The sequence below is a fragment of the Salmo trutta genome, chromosome 14 (genome assembly GCF_901001165.1).
Source record: "Salmo trutta chromosome 14, fSalTru1.1, whole genome shotgun sequence".
Classification (NCBI taxonomy): domain Eukaryota; kingdom Metazoa; phylum Chordata; class Actinopteri; order Salmoniformes; family Salmonidae; genus Salmo; species Salmo trutta.
The window spans coordinates 72,893,481-72,913,864 of NC_042970.1; the positions used below are offsets into that span (position 1 = coordinate 72,893,481).

At 42.9% G+C, this 20,384-nt stretch overlaps 2 protein-coding genes across 2 annotated transcripts; both read left to right on the forward strand.

Moving 5' to 3' along the window:
* Positions 1-8,413: 8,413 nt before the first annotated feature.
* LOC115147320 (transcription factor SOX-10-like) lies at positions 8,414-13,698 on the forward strand. Its single transcript, XM_029689505.1, has 4 exons — positions 8,414-8,702; positions 9,416-10,079; positions 10,422-10,690; positions 10,905-13,698. Exons 2-4 carry the CDS (start codon positions 9,640-9,642, stop codon positions 11,681-11,683), a joined length of 1,488 nt encoding a protein of 495 aa, XP_029545365.1. The 5' UTR covers positions 8,414-8,702; positions 9,416-9,639; the 3' UTR covers positions 11,684-13,698.
* A 3,895-nt stretch (positions 13,699-17,593) lies between these two features.
* On the forward strand, positions 17,594-19,992 carry LOC115147322 (UPF0193 protein EVG1). Its single transcript, XM_029689509.1, has 7 exons — positions 17,594-17,816; positions 17,987-18,080; positions 18,177-18,239; positions 18,414-18,593; positions 18,954-19,085; positions 19,366-19,466; positions 19,664-19,992. The coding sequence occupies exons 1-7, from the start codon at positions 17,814-17,816 to the stop codon at positions 19,742-19,744; spliced, it is 654 nt and encodes a 217-aa protein (XP_029545369.1). The 5' UTR covers positions 17,594-17,813; the 3' UTR covers positions 19,745-19,992.
* The last annotated feature ends 392 nt before the right edge of the window (positions 19,993-20,384 follow it).

The following is a 20,384-nucleotide window of genomic DNA, read 5'->3' on the forward strand; positions in this document are numbered from 1 at the left end:
CTACAATATTATGACAAAACATGAAACCCAGTTCCTTCGTCATTGGTAATTGGGATATCTTTGATTATTAATCATTTCAGATGGAGCAACACTGAGAAATACATTGTAAGAATGGCTAAGCTAAATAAATAGTCAACATCCTACACGTCTGTGTGCAGCGGGTAGGACGGAGTCAGGCGCAGGACACAGAACTGAGTAAAAAACGTCCTTTACTCGAATAAAACAACAAAATCCTTCCACGCAGGGGAACACACCAGCTCACAGAAATCTCAACCACTTAACAATGAACAAACACACACAAAAACCATGGGGAAAACAGAGGGTTAAATAATGAACATGTAATTGGGGAATTGAAACCAGGTGTGTAAAACAAAGACAAAACAAAAGGAAAATGAAAAGTGGATCGGCGATGGCTAAAAGACCGGTGACGTTGACCGCCGAACGCCGCCCGAACAAGGAGAGGGACCGACTTCGGCGGAAGTCGTGACACTGTGTGACAAAATGCCATGACTATGACTGAGGGGCCACTGCCAGGCAGTCACAGACACCATTGTCCACCTTCACATTATTTTAATATCATCATTTTCAACCTCTTGCTAATGACTCAGTCCCATAATTCCATCTCTCTCTCTAGTTGTCTCACTCTACCCATCTCTCCCCATCTCTCTTTCGCTTCTTTCTCTCGTTCTTTCGTTCTCTCAATTTCTCGATATCTTGTTTTCTAGTTCCATCTCTCCATCTCTCTCTCTCTCTCCATCCCTCCATCACAATTGAGGTAACTCGGGCCAGTGTAGATATGGACCCAGGGGCGAACAATAGGCCATTCATGATGCCTTGCAAATGCAATGATGATCCTGCTCTCTCTACCCCCCCCCCGCGCCCCCCCGCGCCCCCCCCGCCCCAACCTCCACCAGCCTCCACAGCTGCACAGGAATGTGGTCCAACAAGTCCCCCCCTCCCCTCCACCCCCCCACCCCCCAAACTTCCACCCTCACCACTATCGCAACCGAAGCCAACCTCAACCCCCTTCCCAAATAAAAAGAGAGAGGGCAAGAAATGGCCAATTCTGCAGATGGAACACAAAGAGAGGATTCATGGCTTTAGTCACAGACACTCACGGGAAGAGAGGGGGACCCATTTAAGTGTTGCGCAGCTGCACTGATTCATTGCAAAAAATGGGTGAGGAGAGACAAAGGTCAGCAAGCAGCATAATTTTTTATTCATCCTTCTGGAATCTGCATGAGTCTGTGCACATTAAATCACTATATCACTAAATCACTAAACTATGAATCACAGGGAGCCATGGCATCAGGATGATATGGCATCAGTATGGTCTGATAGTGGTCCTGGGTGGCTGAGTTGGTAGAGCATGGCACTTGCAGTGTCAGGATTGTAGGTTAGATTCCCACTGAGGCCACCCATATGAAAATGTATGTTCGTACTACTTCTACTAGTCTCTTTACAAAAAGTGTCTGCTAAATGGCATAGACAGTGCATTCGGAAAGTAACCAGACCCCTTGACTTTTTCCACATTTTGTTTCATTACAGCCTTATTCTAAAATGGATTAAAGAGTTTACCCCCTCATCAATCTACACAAAATACCCCATAATGACAAAGCAAAAACAGGTTTTTAGAAATGTTTGCAAATTTATGAAAACCTAAAAACTGAAATATAACATTTACATAAGTATTCAGAGCCTTTACTCAGTACTTTGTTGAAGCACCTTAGGCAGCGATTACAGCCTTGAGTCTTCTTGGGTTTGACGCTACAAGCTTGGCACACCTGTATTTGGGGAGTTTCTCCCATTCTTCTCTGCAGCTCCTCTCAAGCTCTGTCAGGTTTAATGGGGAGCGTCGCTGCACAGCTATTTTCAGGTCTATCCAGAGATGTTTGATCGGGTTCAAGTACGGACTCTGGCTGGGTCACTCAAGGACATTCAGAGACTTGTCCCAAAGCCACTCCTGCATTGTCTTGGCTGTGTGCTTAGGGTCGTTGTCCTGTTGGAAGGTGAACCTTCGGCCCCAATCTGAGGTCCTGAGCGCTCTGGAGCAGGTTTTCATCAAGGATCTCTCTGTACTTTGCTCCATTCATCTTCCCCTCAATCCTGACTAGTCTCCCAGTCCCTGCCACTGAAAAACAGAATGATGCTGCTACCACCATGCTTCACCGTAGCAATGGTGCCAGGTTTCCTCAAGACGTGATGCTTGGCATTCAGGCCAAAGAGCTCAATCTTGGTTTAATCCGACTAGAGAATCTTGCTTCTCATGGTATGAGAGTCTTTTGGTGCCTTTGGGCAACTCCAAGTGGGCTGTCATGTGCCTTTTACTGAAGAACGGCTTCCGTCTGGCCACTCTACCATAAAGTCCTGATTGGTGGAGTGCTGCAGAGATGGTTGTCAGATCTGTGCCTCGACACAATCCTGTCTTGTTTTTTGCTCTGACATGCGCTGCCAACTGTGGGACCTTTTATAGACAGGTGTGTGTGCCTTTCCAAATCATGTCCAATCAATTGAATTCACCACAGGTGGACTTCAATCAAGTTGTATAAACTCTCAAGGATGATCAATGGAAACAATTACGAGTCTCATAGCAAAGGGTCTGAATACTTATGTAAATAAGGTATTTCTGTTTTTGTTTTTTATAAATGTGCCATAATTTCTAAAAACCTGTTTTCGCTTTGACAATATGGGGTATTGTGTGTAGATTGATGAGGGGAAAAAAATTATTAGATCCATTTGAGAATAAGGCTGTAACATAACAAAATGTGGAAAAAGTCAAGGGGTCTGAATACTTTGCGAATGCACTGCATCTGGCATCAATAAGAACACTGTTTCAATTAATCAGAGCAAATTGTATATCTGGACATGATCTACTAATAAAATATATCCTGTATGACGTGGTATAAAATACATCTGAATGTTAGTTCCAGGATATATCAAATCAAATCAAAGTGTATTTGTCACGTGCGCCGAATACAACAACCTTACAGTGAAATGCTTACTTACATTCTCTAACCAACAGTGCAAAAAAGGTATTAGGTGAACAATAGGTAAGTAAAGAAATAAAAACAACAGTAAAAAGACAGTGAAAAATAACAGTAGCGAGGCTATAACAGTAGCAAGGTTATATACAAGCACCAGATAGTCAGGCTGATTGTGGTAGTATGTATATGTAGATATGGTTAAAGTGACTATGCATATATGATAAACAGAGAGTAGCAGTAGCGTAAAAGAGGGGTTGGCGGGTGGTGGGTGGCGGCACACAATGCAGATAGCCTGGTTAGCCAATGTGTGGGGGCACTGGTTGGTCGGGCCAATTGAGGTAGTATGTACATGAATGTATAGTTAAAGTGACTATGCATATATGATAAACAGAGAGTAGCAGCAGCGTAAAAGAGGGGGGTGGGGGGCACACAATGCAAATAGTCCGGGTAACCATTTGGTTACCTGTTCAGGAGTCTTATGGCTTGGGGGTAAAAACTATAATAACTAAGATGGTGTCCAGGGCAGGCTGAGTGTCATAATGTAACAAGGAGTAAATATGTGAACCATGGAGGGTAAAGGCTACATGTGAACCATAAAGACGTGGGCTGGGGCCTTCCATCCATATTCTCCATTTCCCAGCATGAATGATGCCATGTTGTCACTCACATGGCCTGGTTGTTTATGGTGTTATGAAATTCTCATTTTAGAAGTGATATTAATCAATTAGAGCAAGTTGTTAAAAAGCTGTAGAGATTTGGGTCACAGTTGGAGAGGGTTGATTATGTTTGAATTCCTGTTAGTTGCTTTGGATGTGAAATTTGTCCATGAGAACAGTTTCATTCCTGAATTGTCCTGATCCCTGATTGACGTCAAACCTGTTTGCAGATGTTCTGGCCAATAGGTATTTGATTAAATGATTTTGAACTACATATTTTTACCTGTTGCTAACTGTAAAATTGAAGTGTCAACAAAACATGTCACAATTAATGGGGGGAAACCCCAAACAAGTATAAGCTAACTCTGACTGTAAGGTCAGAATATTTCCATCATTCAGGAAGCAATAGGTTGTCAAATACAAACGTGCTAATATATGCAGTCCCTCCTTGTCAAATGATTTCTGGGCTTCTATTGAGTGCGTCATCATTCTGAACAAACAGCACCATTCACATCAGCCCTACGTGTCCATCGACATGGGAATGACTGTCCCTCCCTCAATTATACACACGAAAGTCGAACGCAGAATGTGACCCCCTGCATGAATATGTTGACCGCTGTCCATGTTCCCTTGTTCTCTCTCTCTCTCTCTTTCTCTCTCGTCAGATTTCAGGAATTTCCCAGTGAAACTCTTCTATGGACTGAGGCCAACACAAAAGGGCAGCCATCTCTCTCTATTTCCTTCTCTCGTTCTTTCTTTCTTTCTTTTTCTTTTTCTCCTCTATCATTTCACCATCAGCACGCTGTTTTCCAGGACGCAAAACCGGATTCCCCTTTTTGAATCTTTCTCTGCCACGGCTATCATTTTAGAACATGACATCACAATGACATTCATAGTATGTAGCTGCAGGCTTATTGGTTCATTTGAGAGTAAGAGATGACATTTTTTGGGGGACAGAGCCACAAAACATGAACACAAAATGGCTGCTGCTGCCCCATATCACCGCACATCCACCTGGGGAGTCAGACATAGTGAATCCCGACCCCTTGAACCTGCTAGTCATGAGTTTCCCATCCCTCTCTCTCTCTCCTGCCACAGCACCATACAGACTCTTGTGACAGCGACAGGAGCAGACACATTAGTGCAGCCGGTCACATGGCAGGTTAAAGCAGGGATGTATGTCCCACTGTGGTTAATAGATGGACATGTGAGTTCTATTTTCCACAGAGCTATGTCAGCCCCTGGGGCCCATAGCCCGGATAGGAGAAAGATATGGACAATATCTCTCTATGCTATATGAAAATATGACCTTTGTACCAAAATGTACATAATTCATTGTATTGATAAGAACATCCAGTCCCTTATCTTGTGTAAAGTGGAACAAACAAAAGATTGAGCAAAATGCATTTACAAACAATTCAAATTGACTTTCTTTAAAATAAATAGATTGACATCAGTATTTTGGAAAGAAGTCTTATATTTTGGCAAGAAGTCTTAGTAGTAGCCTATAGAATATGTCTCATAGTTGATTATAAACAGACAGAGATTAATTATATTTAGGCAATAAAGTTGCACTCAACTTAATTTTTTTAAAGCCCCAGTTTTTCCTCATAATGACTAGCTATTGAACTAATATATTTCAAAGATAATATTTAATCAAACGAATGTTAACTTATACATTAAAAAACGGATTATCTTTTAGATGTAAATAGTTTATAATAATCGACTGGCCTAAAAATAATAGATTGCAAGTAGGTAATTCTTGAGAAAAAATCGAAAGCGAGATGAAAATCAAATGAAAGTTATTGGACCAACATATCAAGTTCACTTTTTTGGTAGTCCTCCTTTTAAAGTTGTTTACAACTCGTATGCACCTAGTTGTTTATTCATTTGATCTATCTTTCGTGCGTTTCTCCCACACTATCAAGACAATTGTTTTTAGAGCGATTTATACAATTTATAGACATATATATATATATATGTATATGCATTTCTCCACGATTAATGCTACGACAATGAATAACATATTATGAACATTCTGATTGAACTGACCCTATGATAGGCTTATGAGTAGCACAGAGAGTTTTGGTGCGTTATTTAACAGGAATTCTGAACAGAATTAAACCATTTATAGAAGATCTATAACATTTCTCGCAAATAATTGACTGAAGTAACTCTTCTGGCATAGCATTGCTGCATGATCTCAGTGTTATGAAAGTATATAATAAAATTGCAGTTTTGCTCAATTGAGAAAATTGTAAAGCAGGTGCTTATTTCGTTAGTTAATGGTATATTGAGAATTTCTCGAATATCTAACGCTAATTTTGGCAACGAAAAAAAATGAGGATTTCGTGTGAATTAACAAAATAATGACAACTTGAATCACTGCTAATTAACAATTTACTTTTAATTTGGAGTCTCACTAAAAAACACTTTCGTTTTAAATAAATCCAAACATATTTGTACCTTCTTGTTACAATACATTGGGAATACTCTAAGTAAACATCTCGCATTCACATAAAAAAGAATGCCATGCCCTGCATAAATTCACAGTGATTTTTATTTCACCTAATACATAATATAACATAGCCTACAGCACAGTCACTCTGAATCACAAAATACATATCACAATTCATTCCAACTTGCTCTTAGTCGGTCAGATTCCTTTGTTTGCGTATATAAATCAACATAAAATCAAACCTTCTGTCAGCATATGAGTGAGAGGCATTTTCTTTAAACTCCTCTCTCTCACACACAAACAGAAGTAGTCACTCACATCAAGGCCAGGACAGGGCCTCAGTATCCCAGTGTAGTCAGAGGGGTGTATGTAGCCCCCATCCTGAATCCTGCACCCCCAACCAACCCCTCTCAGACGAACCCACCAAGACCAGCACCCAAAGACCCAGACCCATGGTGGACATGAGAATAAAACAGATGGGGAGAGCTAGTCCAGCTAGTGCCGTCCGTGGATGTTGTGTTATGTGTGAGATACTGTGTCTGTGTAGTAACACAGGGCCCAGAGACACACATCTCTTTCTTTTCTCTTATCATTTTTTCAAGATGCACAAAACTGCTTTTTGTTCCTCTCATTTTTTTCATTTAGGAGGCTAATGGAAGGGGGCTTGCAGGGCATCTGATCACATGGTTACAATTCACCTGAGATGACAACAAAGAGGCTAAAGAAGAGAGAGACGAGAGGGAGAAAGGGAGAGAGAGAGAAAACTGAGACACGGATTCAACATAAGAAGGAAAAGGGAAACACTGGCGGTTATTGTTGCAGGCAGTGTGTGTGTGTGTGTGTGTGTGTGTGTGTGTGTGTGTGTGTGTGTGTGTGGCCCATAATATTCAGTCCCTTAATCTATCTTAACGTGTGACAATGTACTTATATACTGTAAATATCTGACATATTAATGATTATAAGTAAGTTACATACAAGTTACATAGTATACAGCCAGTTACAGTAACAATACATTTATTGCAGTAAACATCATGAATGATTCGACCTCAACAGCACAACCTTACACACAGAACACTCTGGATCTTGACATGTATTTTAGATGCATATGTCATATTTTTAAGGGACGTCCAAGAGCAATTTGGAAGAGGAATATCGGAAGTGAGAAAAGTTATGTGTTTCATAGAGTATAGGGGTGAAAGGTCACGTACATTGACCTTAGGATTGGGCCCATAAGGCCCTTATTGCTGGTCAACAATATAGGGATGATGATTTTGGACCTAATTCAACTCCTCCAGCAACTCACTCTACCCTATATCACTTTTTGTCATCTTTCAGTACTATATCAGCCACATGCAGTACTGGAAATGTACGCAATTATCATACTTGAGTAAAAGTAAAGAAACCTTAATAGAAAATTACTCAAAAGTAAAAGTCACCCAGTAAAATAATACTTGAGTAAAAGTCTAAAAGTATTTGGTTTTAAATATACTTAAGTATCAGAAGTAAATGTCATTGATAAAATATACCTAAGTTTCAAAAGTCAAAGTAAAGGTATAAATCATTTCACATTCCTTATATTAAGTTAACCAGACATCACGATTTTCTTGTTTTTTTTTATTTCTGGATAGCCAGGGGAACACTCGAACAGTTCATTTACAAACGAATAAATTGTGTTTAGTGAGTCCTCCAGATCAGAGGCAGTAGGGATGACCAGGGATGTTCTCTTGATAAGTGTGTGTATTGGACCATGTTCCTGTCCTGCTAAGCATTCCAAATGTGACGAGTACTTTTGGATGTCAGGGAAAATGTATGGAGTAAAAAGTACATTATTTTCTTCAGGAATGTAGTAAAAGTAAAAGTTGTAAAAAATAAAAATAGTAAAGTACAGATACCCCAAAAAACGTATTAAGTAGTACTTTCAATTATTTTTAGGCCATAGACCTAATTCTTTCATGATTATCTTCCTGGGGTTAACGATGACCTAGATATAAGTAACATATTCACTCCATCAAATAGGGCCTCACCAACTGTATAATGACGTTATAATGAATATAACGACGTTATGTATTTTAATCCCTTGGAGATTTTTCGTGAAATTTTGTGTACTTTGACCACAAATGTATTATCATGATAGTTTATTTATTCCAATATAACATGTCGACACATCAAACAAAGCGGGCCTTATTTGGTTCCTAAATAGAGCCAGTGTAAAGTCACTTAAGCCACTCTGATGTAAAATCTCACCTCCTTTCATTGGAAATATTAGTGGTGACTGACGGACAGGCAATAAGAGTAACCCCGTCGTCCAGTAAGAAAGCCGGAGAATATTAAATGACCAATAGGCGTCCAGCGTGTGCGCAAGAGGGTGGCGTCGACTCAGTGTTGGAATGCTGCCTCTCAGAATGTTTTCCACTTTCAATCACTTTTTTTCTCTCGTTCCTTCTCACAACGGCGCTCTTTAAGCTCCGGTGCGCGATACAGAGCGGCCATTCATTGAAGGGCAAACCAAACGAGGGGGCAGGGGACAGGGCGAGCGTCACACTGGTGGACAGGGGAACGCACGAACTCCCGTGTTGAACGGGCGACCTCATAAACTCTGCATTGGTAAGTTTTGTAACTTTATTTTCCATATGAACATAAAATAGATTTGTTTACGATTTTGGGTGGAATTTCAGAAATATCCAGATCTTATTAGCTAAGAGGTTTTTTTAATTCCCAAGATGATGTTGGGCTGAGTTTTACGGGCTTTTCCAGCTTTAGCCTTAAAATAGGATTAAAACAGTAAAATACATATTCTCAGAATTATTTAAAGATAAATACTGAAACATTTAGGATGTTAGTTTTTATTGTTCAGTTTTCTTCATGAACCTTGTTTCTTTGGGAAATAGGGCATCTTGGGTGAAGCGACCCCTCCTATGATTAGCCTATAATGGCATATGGACTGATATAAAATGACAAGAACCGGTGAAGAAGAAGTTGGTCTTCTTATGATGTAGCCTATACATTGGTTCCAGTGGACATATATTAGCCTATCCTTCGTTACATTTTGTGGCTTAACATAACTGTAAACAAGAAAACATTGTATGAATGCCTTTCTGTTCGTCTCAGCGCTAACGGTCATTTCTAGGCCTACCATTGTAAAGAAAATATCCGCTGGGAATAGACGTTGAATTGACGTCTGTTCCCACTGGGTACAGTCTCTGCTTAGGTCTATAAAAAAAACGTGAAAAAAGTTATCAAATGGGGTCTGACCTCATTGCCCAATGTAAAATGTGTTAATTGCCTAATGTTGTTCTATTCTATATTATTACTTTCAGGCGACATCGGTGGAAGTGAAGAAGTGCAAAGGACAGGATTTGGGTACATTCGATTACGCACGAGTAGGCTATGGGTTCACGCGTGGCATATAGGAATAATTCCATATAGAGGAGCGAGTCTGGACTCTCAGCTGTAGCTTAAAGTTTTACATTCTCTGAACAAATTTTCCATTTTCCTGCAAGGATATTTTTTGTTACCAATCGATAATAGCCTATACATTAAAATGTCTGGAGAGGAGCACAGTCTATCCGAGGCAGAGTTGAGTCCCGGGGGATCAGATGATGGTCACTCTCTGTCACCGGCACACTCCGGGGCCACCGGCGGCCGGGACTCCCCGCTCACCGGTCCGTCGCAGCAACTGACGGGGCTTTCTGGCGCAGATGGCGGCGGAGAGGACGGTGGACTAGTGCCCAAGTCAGAGGTGGATATGGACCGGTTCCCCATCGGCATCCGCGAGGCGGTCAGCCAGGTGCTGGACGGATACGACTGGACGCTCGTGCCCATGCCCGTGCGCGTAAACAACGGGAACAAGAGCAAGCCGCACGTGAAGAGGCCGATGAACGCCTTCATGGTGTGGGCGCAGGCCGCGCGCCGTAAACTGGCGGACCAGTACCCTCACCTGCACAACGCGGAGCTCAGCAAGACACTCGGCAAACTGTGGAGGTGGGCATTGGCAGGGCATGGAAATGAATAGGCCTACGTGGGAACTTGATAATCTATAGGCTGCCTGTTTGTGTGCAATTGGAGCATAACTACTTCCTTCAGATACATTTCCTTCCTGTATTTTTTAAAATATGTTTCTGAAATGAAAGGCACTATATTATATAACCATTAACGTTATTTAGCAGACACACTTATCCAGAGCAACTAGGGTTAAATGCCTTGGTAAAGGGCATTATTATTCACCTAGTCAGCATTGGGATTCAAACGAGTGACTTTTCAGTTACTGGACCAACCCTCTTAACCACTAGGCTACCTGCCGCTCGGCCATGTTTTATCCCACAGGCTCCTGAATGAGAGTGACAAGAGGCCTTTCATTGAGGAGGCGGAGCGACTGAGGAAACAACATAAGAAGGACTACCCAGAGTACAAGTACCAGCCCCGCAGACGCAAGAACGGCAAGCTGGGGACCAATGGTGAGGGAGGGGAGGGAGCAGAGGGGGAGGGCAGCCACGCCCAGTCCCATTACAAGGCCCTCCACCTGGATGTGCACAGTACAGGGGCTGGGTCCCCCCTGGCCGACCTCCACCACCATCATCACCACCACTCTGCAGGTGAGTTCAACTTTATTTGTTAATGAATTTACCCAATACTATGAGTAAGTCCTACTTCAACTAGCTAGGGCAAACAATACGCCACCTGGCACCAAACGGCCTTCTGGAACCTGAGAGAACAAGAAGAAAACAAGAAGAAAACAGAACTACTGTCTCCATTCCAAATGTTTCACTTCTATTGCTTGCTGATCGGTATGTTCCCTTTTCCTTCCAGGTCAGGGTCACAGCCCGCCAACACCCCCCACCACCCCAAAGACAGAGCTCCAGTCTGGAAAGATGACAGAGGGGAAGAGGGAGGGCGGAGGTGGCTCAGGGTCTTCCCGTGGAGGAGGCCTGGGGGTAGGAGCAGAGGGGGCCTCCGGGGGCCATTCATCAGCGGGCGGGAAACCCCACATCGACTTCTGCACCATGGACATCGGCGAGATCAGCCACGACGTGATGGCCAACATCGAGCCCTTCGACGTCAACGAGTTTGACCAGTACCTGCCGCCCAACGGGCACCCGGGGGTCGGCCAGGGCGGCGCCACACCAAGCTCCTCCGCTACATCCTACGCCTACGCCCTCGCCGCCGCCAGTGGTCACTCAGCCGCCTGGCTCTCCAAGCAGCATCAGCATCAACAGCCCTCCCCCTCTGCCTCAGACGCCACCAAGGCCCAGATCAAGAGTGAGTCCGGGGGCGGGAGCCACTACGCAGAGACTTCCTCCTCTTCGTCAGGAACACACGTCACCTACACCCCCCTCAGCCTCCCCCACTACGGATCAGCCTTCCCCTCGCTGCCCTCCAGGGCCCAGTTTGAGTACGGGGAGCACCAAACGCCGGGGCCGTACTACGCCCACTCCAGCCAGGCCCCGGGGCTGTACTCAGCCTTCTCCTACATGGGGCCCAGCCAGAGGCCCCTCTACACTACCATCACTGACCCCTCCAGCGTGGCCCAGTCTCACAGTCCTACACACTGGGAGCAGCCTGTCTATACCACCCTGTCACGGCCATGAGAGAGACTGAGATGCATGGGATTGGATGTGTGTGTGTGTGTGTGTGTGTGTCTCTACACCACCCTCTCACGACCCTGAGAGAGGGATAAAGAAAGACAAAGATTGGAAGGGTGGCTCTGAATGTGTGTGTGTGTGTGGGGGGGGGGGTTAACAAAGGATGGATATCTTACTGATGTTGTATTGGGATTCATTGGGACTTGACAGTGTATCTATCCATGGAGTCCTTATAATATTTTACTGTATAGTATATTTTCTATCACAGCCAATGGTCAATAGCCAATCAGAATAAACCTTTAACCAATGTGTGCCATGTTTTAGTGTGTAAGGTCAGGATCCCAGATACCAGAGTGTCATAGTGTATAGTAAGAGGGCTTATTGTGATGAGGAGCCCAGAGCACACAGAACTAATACCGTAGTGGTAAGAAGGATACACATAGGGTTTCAAAATGCTGCTAACCTTCCCCAAATTCCCAGGTTTTCCAGAAATCCTGGTTGGAAGTTCCTGGAATTAGCAGGGAATAAGCAGGATATCCAGGAATCCTCCTACTGGGATTTCTGGAAAACTGGGGAATTTTGGGAAAGTTAATGGAATTTTTACAACCCAAGCTACCTATATCGAAAGAATTGAGTAACATTTCCGGCAAGGACTGGCCTTCAGCGGGTTTCGACAGGCTATCAGCCTAGGACAAATACAACGTGATGTTTATCAGAACTGGGTTGTTTTAGATTGAAATAATCCGATTCTATTAACCAAACTAAAGGAAATGTTTGTGTGACTTCATTTTATGTATTTTTTTATGTATGTTTTAGTATTTTTTGGTTATTTTTTGTATGACTTTACATGTTCTGGTTCGATATTACACTGACATGTCTTCACCACTGCTTTTGAAAGAAAATCTTTATTTCAAATAGGTCAGTTTACTTGGCCAATAACTTTATGTATTGGTCTACGGGCGTCAGGTAGTCAAGCCGTTAAGTGCATTAGGCCAGTAACTGAAAGGTTGCCGGTTTGAAACCCTGAGTGGTGGAAAAATCTTCTATTCTGCCCTTGAGCAAGGCAGTTAACCTGCAACAACCATTCCCCGGGCGCCATGGACGTCGATTAAGGCAGCCCCCACTGCACATCTCTGATTCAAAGGGTTTGGGTTATATGTGGAATACAGGGTTGAATGCGTTCAGTAGTACAACTGACTAGGTATCACCTTCTGGGATGCTGCTTGACTCCTTACGTGTTGCATTGTGAAAAACCATAGTTGACGAGGAAAAAGGACAACAACAAAAAAGTAGGGAAAGAGAATTCCTGGAAACACTTTAGCATAGAGTTCTGGAAAGCAGCACATTACCTCAACTCAATGTACATGTGCCAATAACACTTTACATGCTCTAATATCCTTGATGAGAATATATGGCACACATTTCGCTTATTCTACTCATAAATAATAAAACAAATTGTTGAAGTCACTGGACTTTTTTTTTATTGATATGGATTGCATTTGTACGCTCTGGTTGCTTCTAATTCCATTTGTTGACCAAATTATCAAAGCAAAACAATCTACATGACTCAGCAAGTACAAAGTCAGCAAAATCTTTTTGTGAAGAATCCGCCAGCTTTAAACTAAAGACTTACTCTTAGTGAGAATTAGTGAGCTGTTTAGAACAAATGCCACATGCTATAGTTTATGTACATAGGTTTTCCCCTCTGCATCTCCCTTTTCTGTATCCTGTTTAATGTCCCTCTCGGCTCCCTCTGCAATGTGAATGATCACCACATGCCTCTTCTTCCATAGGTGATTTATACGGGGTCATTTTATACTGACCCTCTCTGCTTTGTAGTTTTTATAAAAAATAATTTCATGTTAAGCTTTTTTTTCTCCATTTTGTACATTTCTGGATAGTTTCTAAAACTTTGTATACTACACATTTGATGCATCTGCTTTCTTCTACAAGAAACAACAATGTACAAATATTATTGATGTTACGCTGTCATTCTATTAAAGCAATTTATTTATACAAAACTGAAATCTATTGAAATTCATTGCAAATTTTGAGAAAATGCATTATGATAGATATATATATATATATATACACTGCTCAAAAAAATAAAGGGAACACTTAAACAACACATCCTAGATCTGAATGAAATAAATAATCTTATTAAATACTTTTTTCTTTACATAGCTGAATGTGCTAACGACAAAATTATACAAAAATAATCAATGGAAATCCAATTTATCAACCCATGGAGGTCTGGATTTGGAGTCACACTCAAAATTAACGTGGAAAACCACACTACAGGCTGATCCAACTTTGATGTAATGTCCTTAAAACAAGTCAAAATGAGGCTCAGTAGTGTGTGTGGCCTCCACGTGCCTGTATGACCTCCCTACAACGCCTGGGCATGCTCCTGATGAGGTGGCGGATGGTCTCCTGAGGGATCTCCTCCCAGACCTGGACTAAAGCATCCGCCAACTCCTGGACAGTCTGTGGTGCAACGTGGCGTTGGTGGATGGAGCGAGACATGATGTCCCAGATGTGCTCAATTGGATTCAGGTCTGGGGAACGGGCGGGCCAGTCCATAGCATCAATGCCTTCCTCTTGCAGGAACTGCTGACACACTCCAGCCACATGAGGTCTAGCATTGTCTTGCATTAGGAGGAACCCAGGGCCAACCGCACCAGCATATGGTCTCACAAGGGGTCTGAGGATCTCATCTCGGTACCTAATGGCAGTCAGGCTACCTCTGGCGAGCACATGGAGGGCTGTGCGGCCCCCCAAAGAAATGCCACCCCACACCATGACTGACCCACCGCCAAACCGGTCATGCTGGAGGATGTTGCAGGCAGCAGAACGTTCTCCACGGCGTCTCCAGACTCTGTCACATCTGTCACGTGCTCAGTGTGAACCTGCTTTCATCTGTGAAGAGCACAGGGCGCCAGTGGCGAATTTGCCAATATTGGTGTTCTCTGGCAAATGCCAAACGTCCTGCACGGTGTTGGGCTGTAAACACAACCCCCACCTGTGGACGTCGGGCCCTCATACCACCCTCATGGAGTCTGTTTCTGACCGTTTGAGCAGACACATGCACATTTGTGACCTGCTGGAGGTCATTTTGCAGGGCTCTGGCAGTGCTCCTCCTGCTTCTCCTTGCACAAAGGTGGAGGTAGCGGTCCTGCTGCTGGGTTGTTGCCCTCCTACGGCCTCCTCCACGTCTCCTGATGTACTGGCCTGTCTCCTGGTAGCGCCTCCATGCTCTGGACACTACGCTGACAGATACAGCAAACCTTCTTGCCACAGCTCGCATTGATATGCCATCCTGGATGAGCTGCACTACCTGAGCCACTTGTGTGGGTTGTAGACTCCGTCTCATGCTACCACTAGAGTGAAAGCACCGCCAGCATTCAAAAGTGACCAAAACATCAGCCAGGAAGCATAGGAACTGAGAAGTGGTCTGTGGTCTCCACCTGCAGAACCACTCCTTTATTGGGGGTGTCTTGCTTATTGCCTATAATTTCCACCTGTTGTCTATTCCATTTGCACAACAGCATGTGAAATTTATTGTCAATCAGTGTTGCTTCCTAAGTGGACAGTTTGATTTCACAGAAGTGCGATTGACATGGAGTTACATTGTGTTGTTTAAGTGTTCCCTTTATTTTTTTGAGCAGTATATATATTTTGTCCTACAAAAGCATCAGGTAAAAGAATAACAAGTAACACAACATATACAGTGCATTCAGAAAGTATTCAGACCCCTTCTCCTTTTCCACATTTTTTTTACGTTACAGCCTTATTCTAAAATGGATTAAAGAAATTGTTATCCCCATCAATCTACACACAATAACCCATAATGACTAGGCGAAAACAGGTTTTTAGAAATCTTAGCAAATGTATTAAAAAAAAAAAAATCCTTACTTAAATAAGTATTCAGACCCTTTGCTATGAGGCTCAAAATTGAACTCAGGTGAATCCTGTTTCCATTGATCATCCCTGAAATGTTTCTACAACTTGAAGTCCACCTGTGGTAAATTTAATTGATTGGACATGATTTGGAAAGGCAAACACTTGTCTATATTAGGTCCAACAGTTGACAGTGCATGTCAGAGCAAAAACCAAGCCATGACGTTGAAGGAATTGTCCGTAGAGCTCTGAGAAAGTATTGTGTCAAGACACCGATCTGGGGAGGGGTATCTAAACATTTTTGCAGCATTGAAGGTCCCCAGGAACACAGTGACCTTTATAATTCTTAAATGGAAGAAGTATGGAACCACGTATTGCCACTCAGCCAAACTGAGCAATCGAGGACCTTGGTCAGAGGGGTGACCAAGAACCCAATGGCCACTCTGACAGCTCCAGAGTTCCTCTGTAGAGATGGGAGAACCTTTCAGAAGGACAACCATCTATGCAACACTCCACCAATCAGGTCTTTATGGTAGAGCGGCCAGGTCGAAACCACTCCTCAGTAAAAGGCACATGACAGCTGGCTTGGAAATTGCCAAAAGGCACCTAAAAGGACTCTCAGACCATGAGAAACAAGAATATTTGGTCTGATGAAACCAAGATTGAACTCTTTGGCCTTCATGCCAAGCTTCAAGTCTGGAGGAAACCTGGCACCATCCCTACGGTGAATCATGGTGGTGGCAGCATCATGCTGTGGTGATGTTTTTCAGCGGCAGGAAATGGGAGACTAATCAGGATCGAGGGACAGATGAACAAATCAAAGTACAGAGAGATCCTTGATGAAAACCTCCCCCAGAGTGCTCAGGACCTCAGACTGGGGCAAAGGTTCACCTTCCAACAGGACAACAACACTAAGCACACAGCCAAGACGATGCAGGAGTGGCTACGGGACAAGTCTCTGAATGTCTTTGAGTGGCCCAGCCAGAGCCAGGACTCGAACCCGATCGAACATCTCTGGAGAGACCTGAAAATAGCTGTGCAGCGACGCTCCCCATCCAACCTGACAGAGCTTGAGAGGATCTGCAGAGAAGAATGGAAAAAACTCCCCAAATATAGGTGTGCCAAGCTTGTAGCGTCATACCCAAGAAGACTCAAGGCCGTAATTGCTGCCAAAGGTGCTTCAACAAAGTACTGAGTAAAGGCTCTGAATACTTATGTAAATGTAATTTAATTTATTTTGTATTTTTTAATACATTTGCAAAAAATTCCCAAAACCTGTTTTAGCTTTGTCATTATGGAGTATATTGTGTGTAGATTGATGAGGGGGGGGGATGATTTAATCCATTTTAGAATAAGGTTGTAAAGTAATCTTTTTTTAAATTTTTTTAAAAAATTTTTTAAATCAGGGGGTCTGAATACTTTCCAGATGCACTGCAAACATCACTAATAAATCAAATCACTGCCATGTAGTCAGTAATACAACAACAAGATCTGTCCCACAACACAAACCCTTCCCCTAAGCAGTTTAATTTCTGTTTGTGTGTGTGGCAGGCTAAAATTGACTGCTAATTCGCTGTGTTTAATCGGCTGAGGCTGCATGTTACTCAGAGAGACAAAGAGAACCATTGAATATGAGAGGGAGGGAGGGAGCTAGAAGGGGAGAGAGCCAGTGAGAAGGCCAATAGCTACCACAGTCAGAACCCTACTTTACACATGGACTTTCATAAATGCCCTCCCTTAACTTACTCCCTCGTGCCCTGTCTCCCTCCCTCTCTACGTTTGCTCGCACTTCACAGTTCAGCTACGAAATGTATCGGATTCAAGCATTCAACAGCAGTCAGCAACCTAGATGATGGGGTAAAAAATGACATGTTTTAGTTAGACAGTCTCACAACGCACAATTTGATACTTGAGTCAAGAAACACAAATAGAAAACAGAATAAAATGTTTTAAAAAAAGGTTCATTCTTAAACATTTAAAATATAAGCTATATTCAAACACATTATTGCAAAAAAAAAATGAACACCTCATTTTCCCCTTATCTCTATATGCCTTGTACAATTATCTGTGGTTTTGCCTCCCTCTAGTGGGTCAATGTTGTACTGCAAGGCCAAATGCCTCATCACGTGGCTTTAAGACCTATGGTTTCTATGGCAGCCGCCTGTTATGTCCGGAAGAGACACTGTCATCGTTATCCCATGGTCAGCGTCAAGAAAGTTGAGAAAAATAGAAATCCATGGTAAGAAATACAACACTGTTTAGTTATGTCTTGATAAATATATTCAATGTTTGCAGTTTGTTATCTTAGCTTCCTAGCATGCAACGTTTTGCTATCTGCCATGGTCTTTGCTCAGCAGCAGCTAACGTTAACCAGCTGGCTTTAGATAACTTCTCCGTCATTCGTTGCAGATGGATACGTCTTCTCGTGATCAAGCTGGTGGAGGTCTGTGGAACTGTCCTAGAAGGACCCAGTACAGCAAGGAGATTCAGGAGATGCTGAAATGTGGGGTTTTGTTCTCTCTCTTTGTGTGTGTGCGTGTGTGTGTAAGCGTTAGATCCACACACATCCAATAAGGCTACCTGTGCTCTGGTTTCACAGTAATGATGCTAGAGTCGAGACTCACCAACTTCCAGCAAAGACAGATCAATGACAAACTTAAGAGTGAGTGTCACATGTTTGTTATCCATCTTTTGGAAAGTAATGTTGACTTACTGCTTGAACTTCCTCCACACCTGTTGCTCTATTTTGAGTCCTATCATTAATTTAAGTTTTATGAATAATTTTGCCAAACAAAGGTAAGATAATGTTATGTTTTTTGTTTGTCTGCATTTTCAGAGGGATCAGCTTTGCCATTGACCTGCAACCCCACATCATCTGCTCCTCCCTCACTGCCCAAACCCAAAGTTGTAAAAAATAGCACAACCCGCACTCCAGCCAAGCCCCTGAGGCGCACCGCTGACAATTGTAGTTCTGGGGACAACTACACCAGAGATAGGTTCCGCCCCAGTGCCACACGTACGCGTTCTGCTTCAGCTCTACCACCTTTCAACTGTGCGAGATGTTTGGTATTCTAAAGATAGAGGCCCTGTTCTTCTGATATCAGAACTAGTTCACTGATAGTTGGTCAGGGACACCCGGGAACAAATGTACCACCATGCTCTTGTAAAAAAAAAAAATAATAATAATAAAGTTATTTATTTAGGCCTATGTGTACGAGCCCTCTTTTACAGTAGTTCCTCCCTCCATTTCATTCTCTCACATTTCATTTCAATGCATTCAGTTGTATAACTGACTAGGTATCCCCCTGTCCCTCTATGAGATCTGGATAAGAGATGTATGTGCATTCATTCTCTCCCTCACTTCTTCTCCTGTAAGGAGATTTAGAGAAGGAGAAGAGGAGGCTCCAGAACATTCTAGCTACGGGGCAGGAGGAGCCCAGACCCAGTCATCCCAGGAACATTTCCCTGGACCAGGGCCCAGAGGAGGAGAGGGACCGCTTCCAGGAAGGTGAGGTTTACCACAGAGAGGGAGAGAGTTACTGCTTTCTGGCCATGGGGAAACATGTCGTCCACATCTCTGGCTCTCCTACATGTTTTCTACATATCTCTCCTCCTCACATAACTTTCTCCTCATTTCAATTCAGTTCCATATGACTCTACTAAACTAATAAAGTAATTTGCCTCAACCTACTGTAACCCTGTCCCAACACAGTGTTTGATTAAGGAGTTTCTCCTTAGTTTGATGTACGGTCTTCGCAAGTTTTCTAAGGATTGTGTTTCTTTCCTAGTTTTGGATGAGATTGAGGAGAGGAAGGAGTTTCTGGAGGAGATGACAGCCCTGGGGAAAGGGAAGCAGTATCACAACATCATCAACACAGAGATCTCACAGGTAAGTTGTCTGATATACCTCATGTCACAGGAATGTCTTTAAGGAAAATAATCTACACCTAAAAACAATGGTATTTACATTGTACGGTTTCGACGATGATACAGATTCACTGGCGAACATAACGTGGAATAACACACATAGGTACACTCACTCTCTCACACATTTTTAACGGTTGTTTGTGGCTCCTCGCCTTCCAGAAAATCCGTGAGCTGGAGGTGATTGACAAGGCCCGCAGTGCAGAGCTGAGGACCATTATGCCAGAGAAGAAGACTGAGTGACAGAGGAATACTCATCTACTGACTCTGCTGAATGGATCTACTATACTGCTAATACTCTCCTACAGAAAATACACTGCACAGGAATTCTGAACTCAAACTTGGATAGTAGTCTTAATTTGTGCTTAATGCTTGTTCAAATTATGGCATGGTAACAAATGTTGCTGGGAAGACCCCAATGCATCCTTATCAAAGTGTGAAAAAGCATTGTAGTGTACATTAAAACATGACCACACATCTTTTTAGCGGCATTAATATGTTTTATTTCTCAGTGATCCTGTTGTTTCTTTAGGACCATGTTTCAACACAGCTCTACAGAAGCCCTTGGTGTGAGTTTTTAAATAGGAAGAAGAGGCACAAAGACAGGAAGAGACAGACATGGAAATACACTGACTAACAGAACACACAAAGACAAGCAGCCGTTTTGAATGGAAGACAAGATCGTGTACTAGACAATATACGAACAGACTATAACAAGACATTCAGTTTAACTCCGGACAAAAACGAGACTTATTGACGAAGACATTTAAATAAGGGCACTCTTAACATAAACGGATCTCAGTACGATCGACTTTGACGGCAGATTCTAAGTTAAGGCAAAACTCAATGGAATTAGACAGCGTTTACAGAGTCAAAGGCATTG

Bases quoted from the DNA above. Each gene is read 5' to 3' on its own strand.
- LOC115147320 (XM_029689505.1), top strand. From the start codon at position 9,640: ATGTCTGGAGAGGAGCACAGTCTATCCGAGGCAGAGTTGAGTCCCGGG. The intron at 10,080-10,421 runs GTGGGCATTGGC...TTTATCCCACAG, and splicing joins ACACTCGGCAAACTGTGGAG to GCTCCTGAATGAGAGTGACA. The intron at 10,691-10,904 runs GTGAGTTCAACT...TTTTCCTTCCAG, and splicing joins TCATCACCACCACTCTGCAG to GTCAGGGTCACAGCCCGCCA.
- LOC115147322 (XM_029689509.1), top strand. The intron at 18,081-18,176 runs GTGGGGTTTTGT...CTGGTTTCACAG, and splicing joins GATTCAGGAGATGCTGAAAT to TAATGATGCTAGAGTCGAGA. The intron at 18,594-18,953 runs GTACGCGTTCTG...TTCTCCTGTAAG, and splicing joins GTTCCGCCCCAGTGCCACAC to GAGATTTAGAGAAGGAGAAG.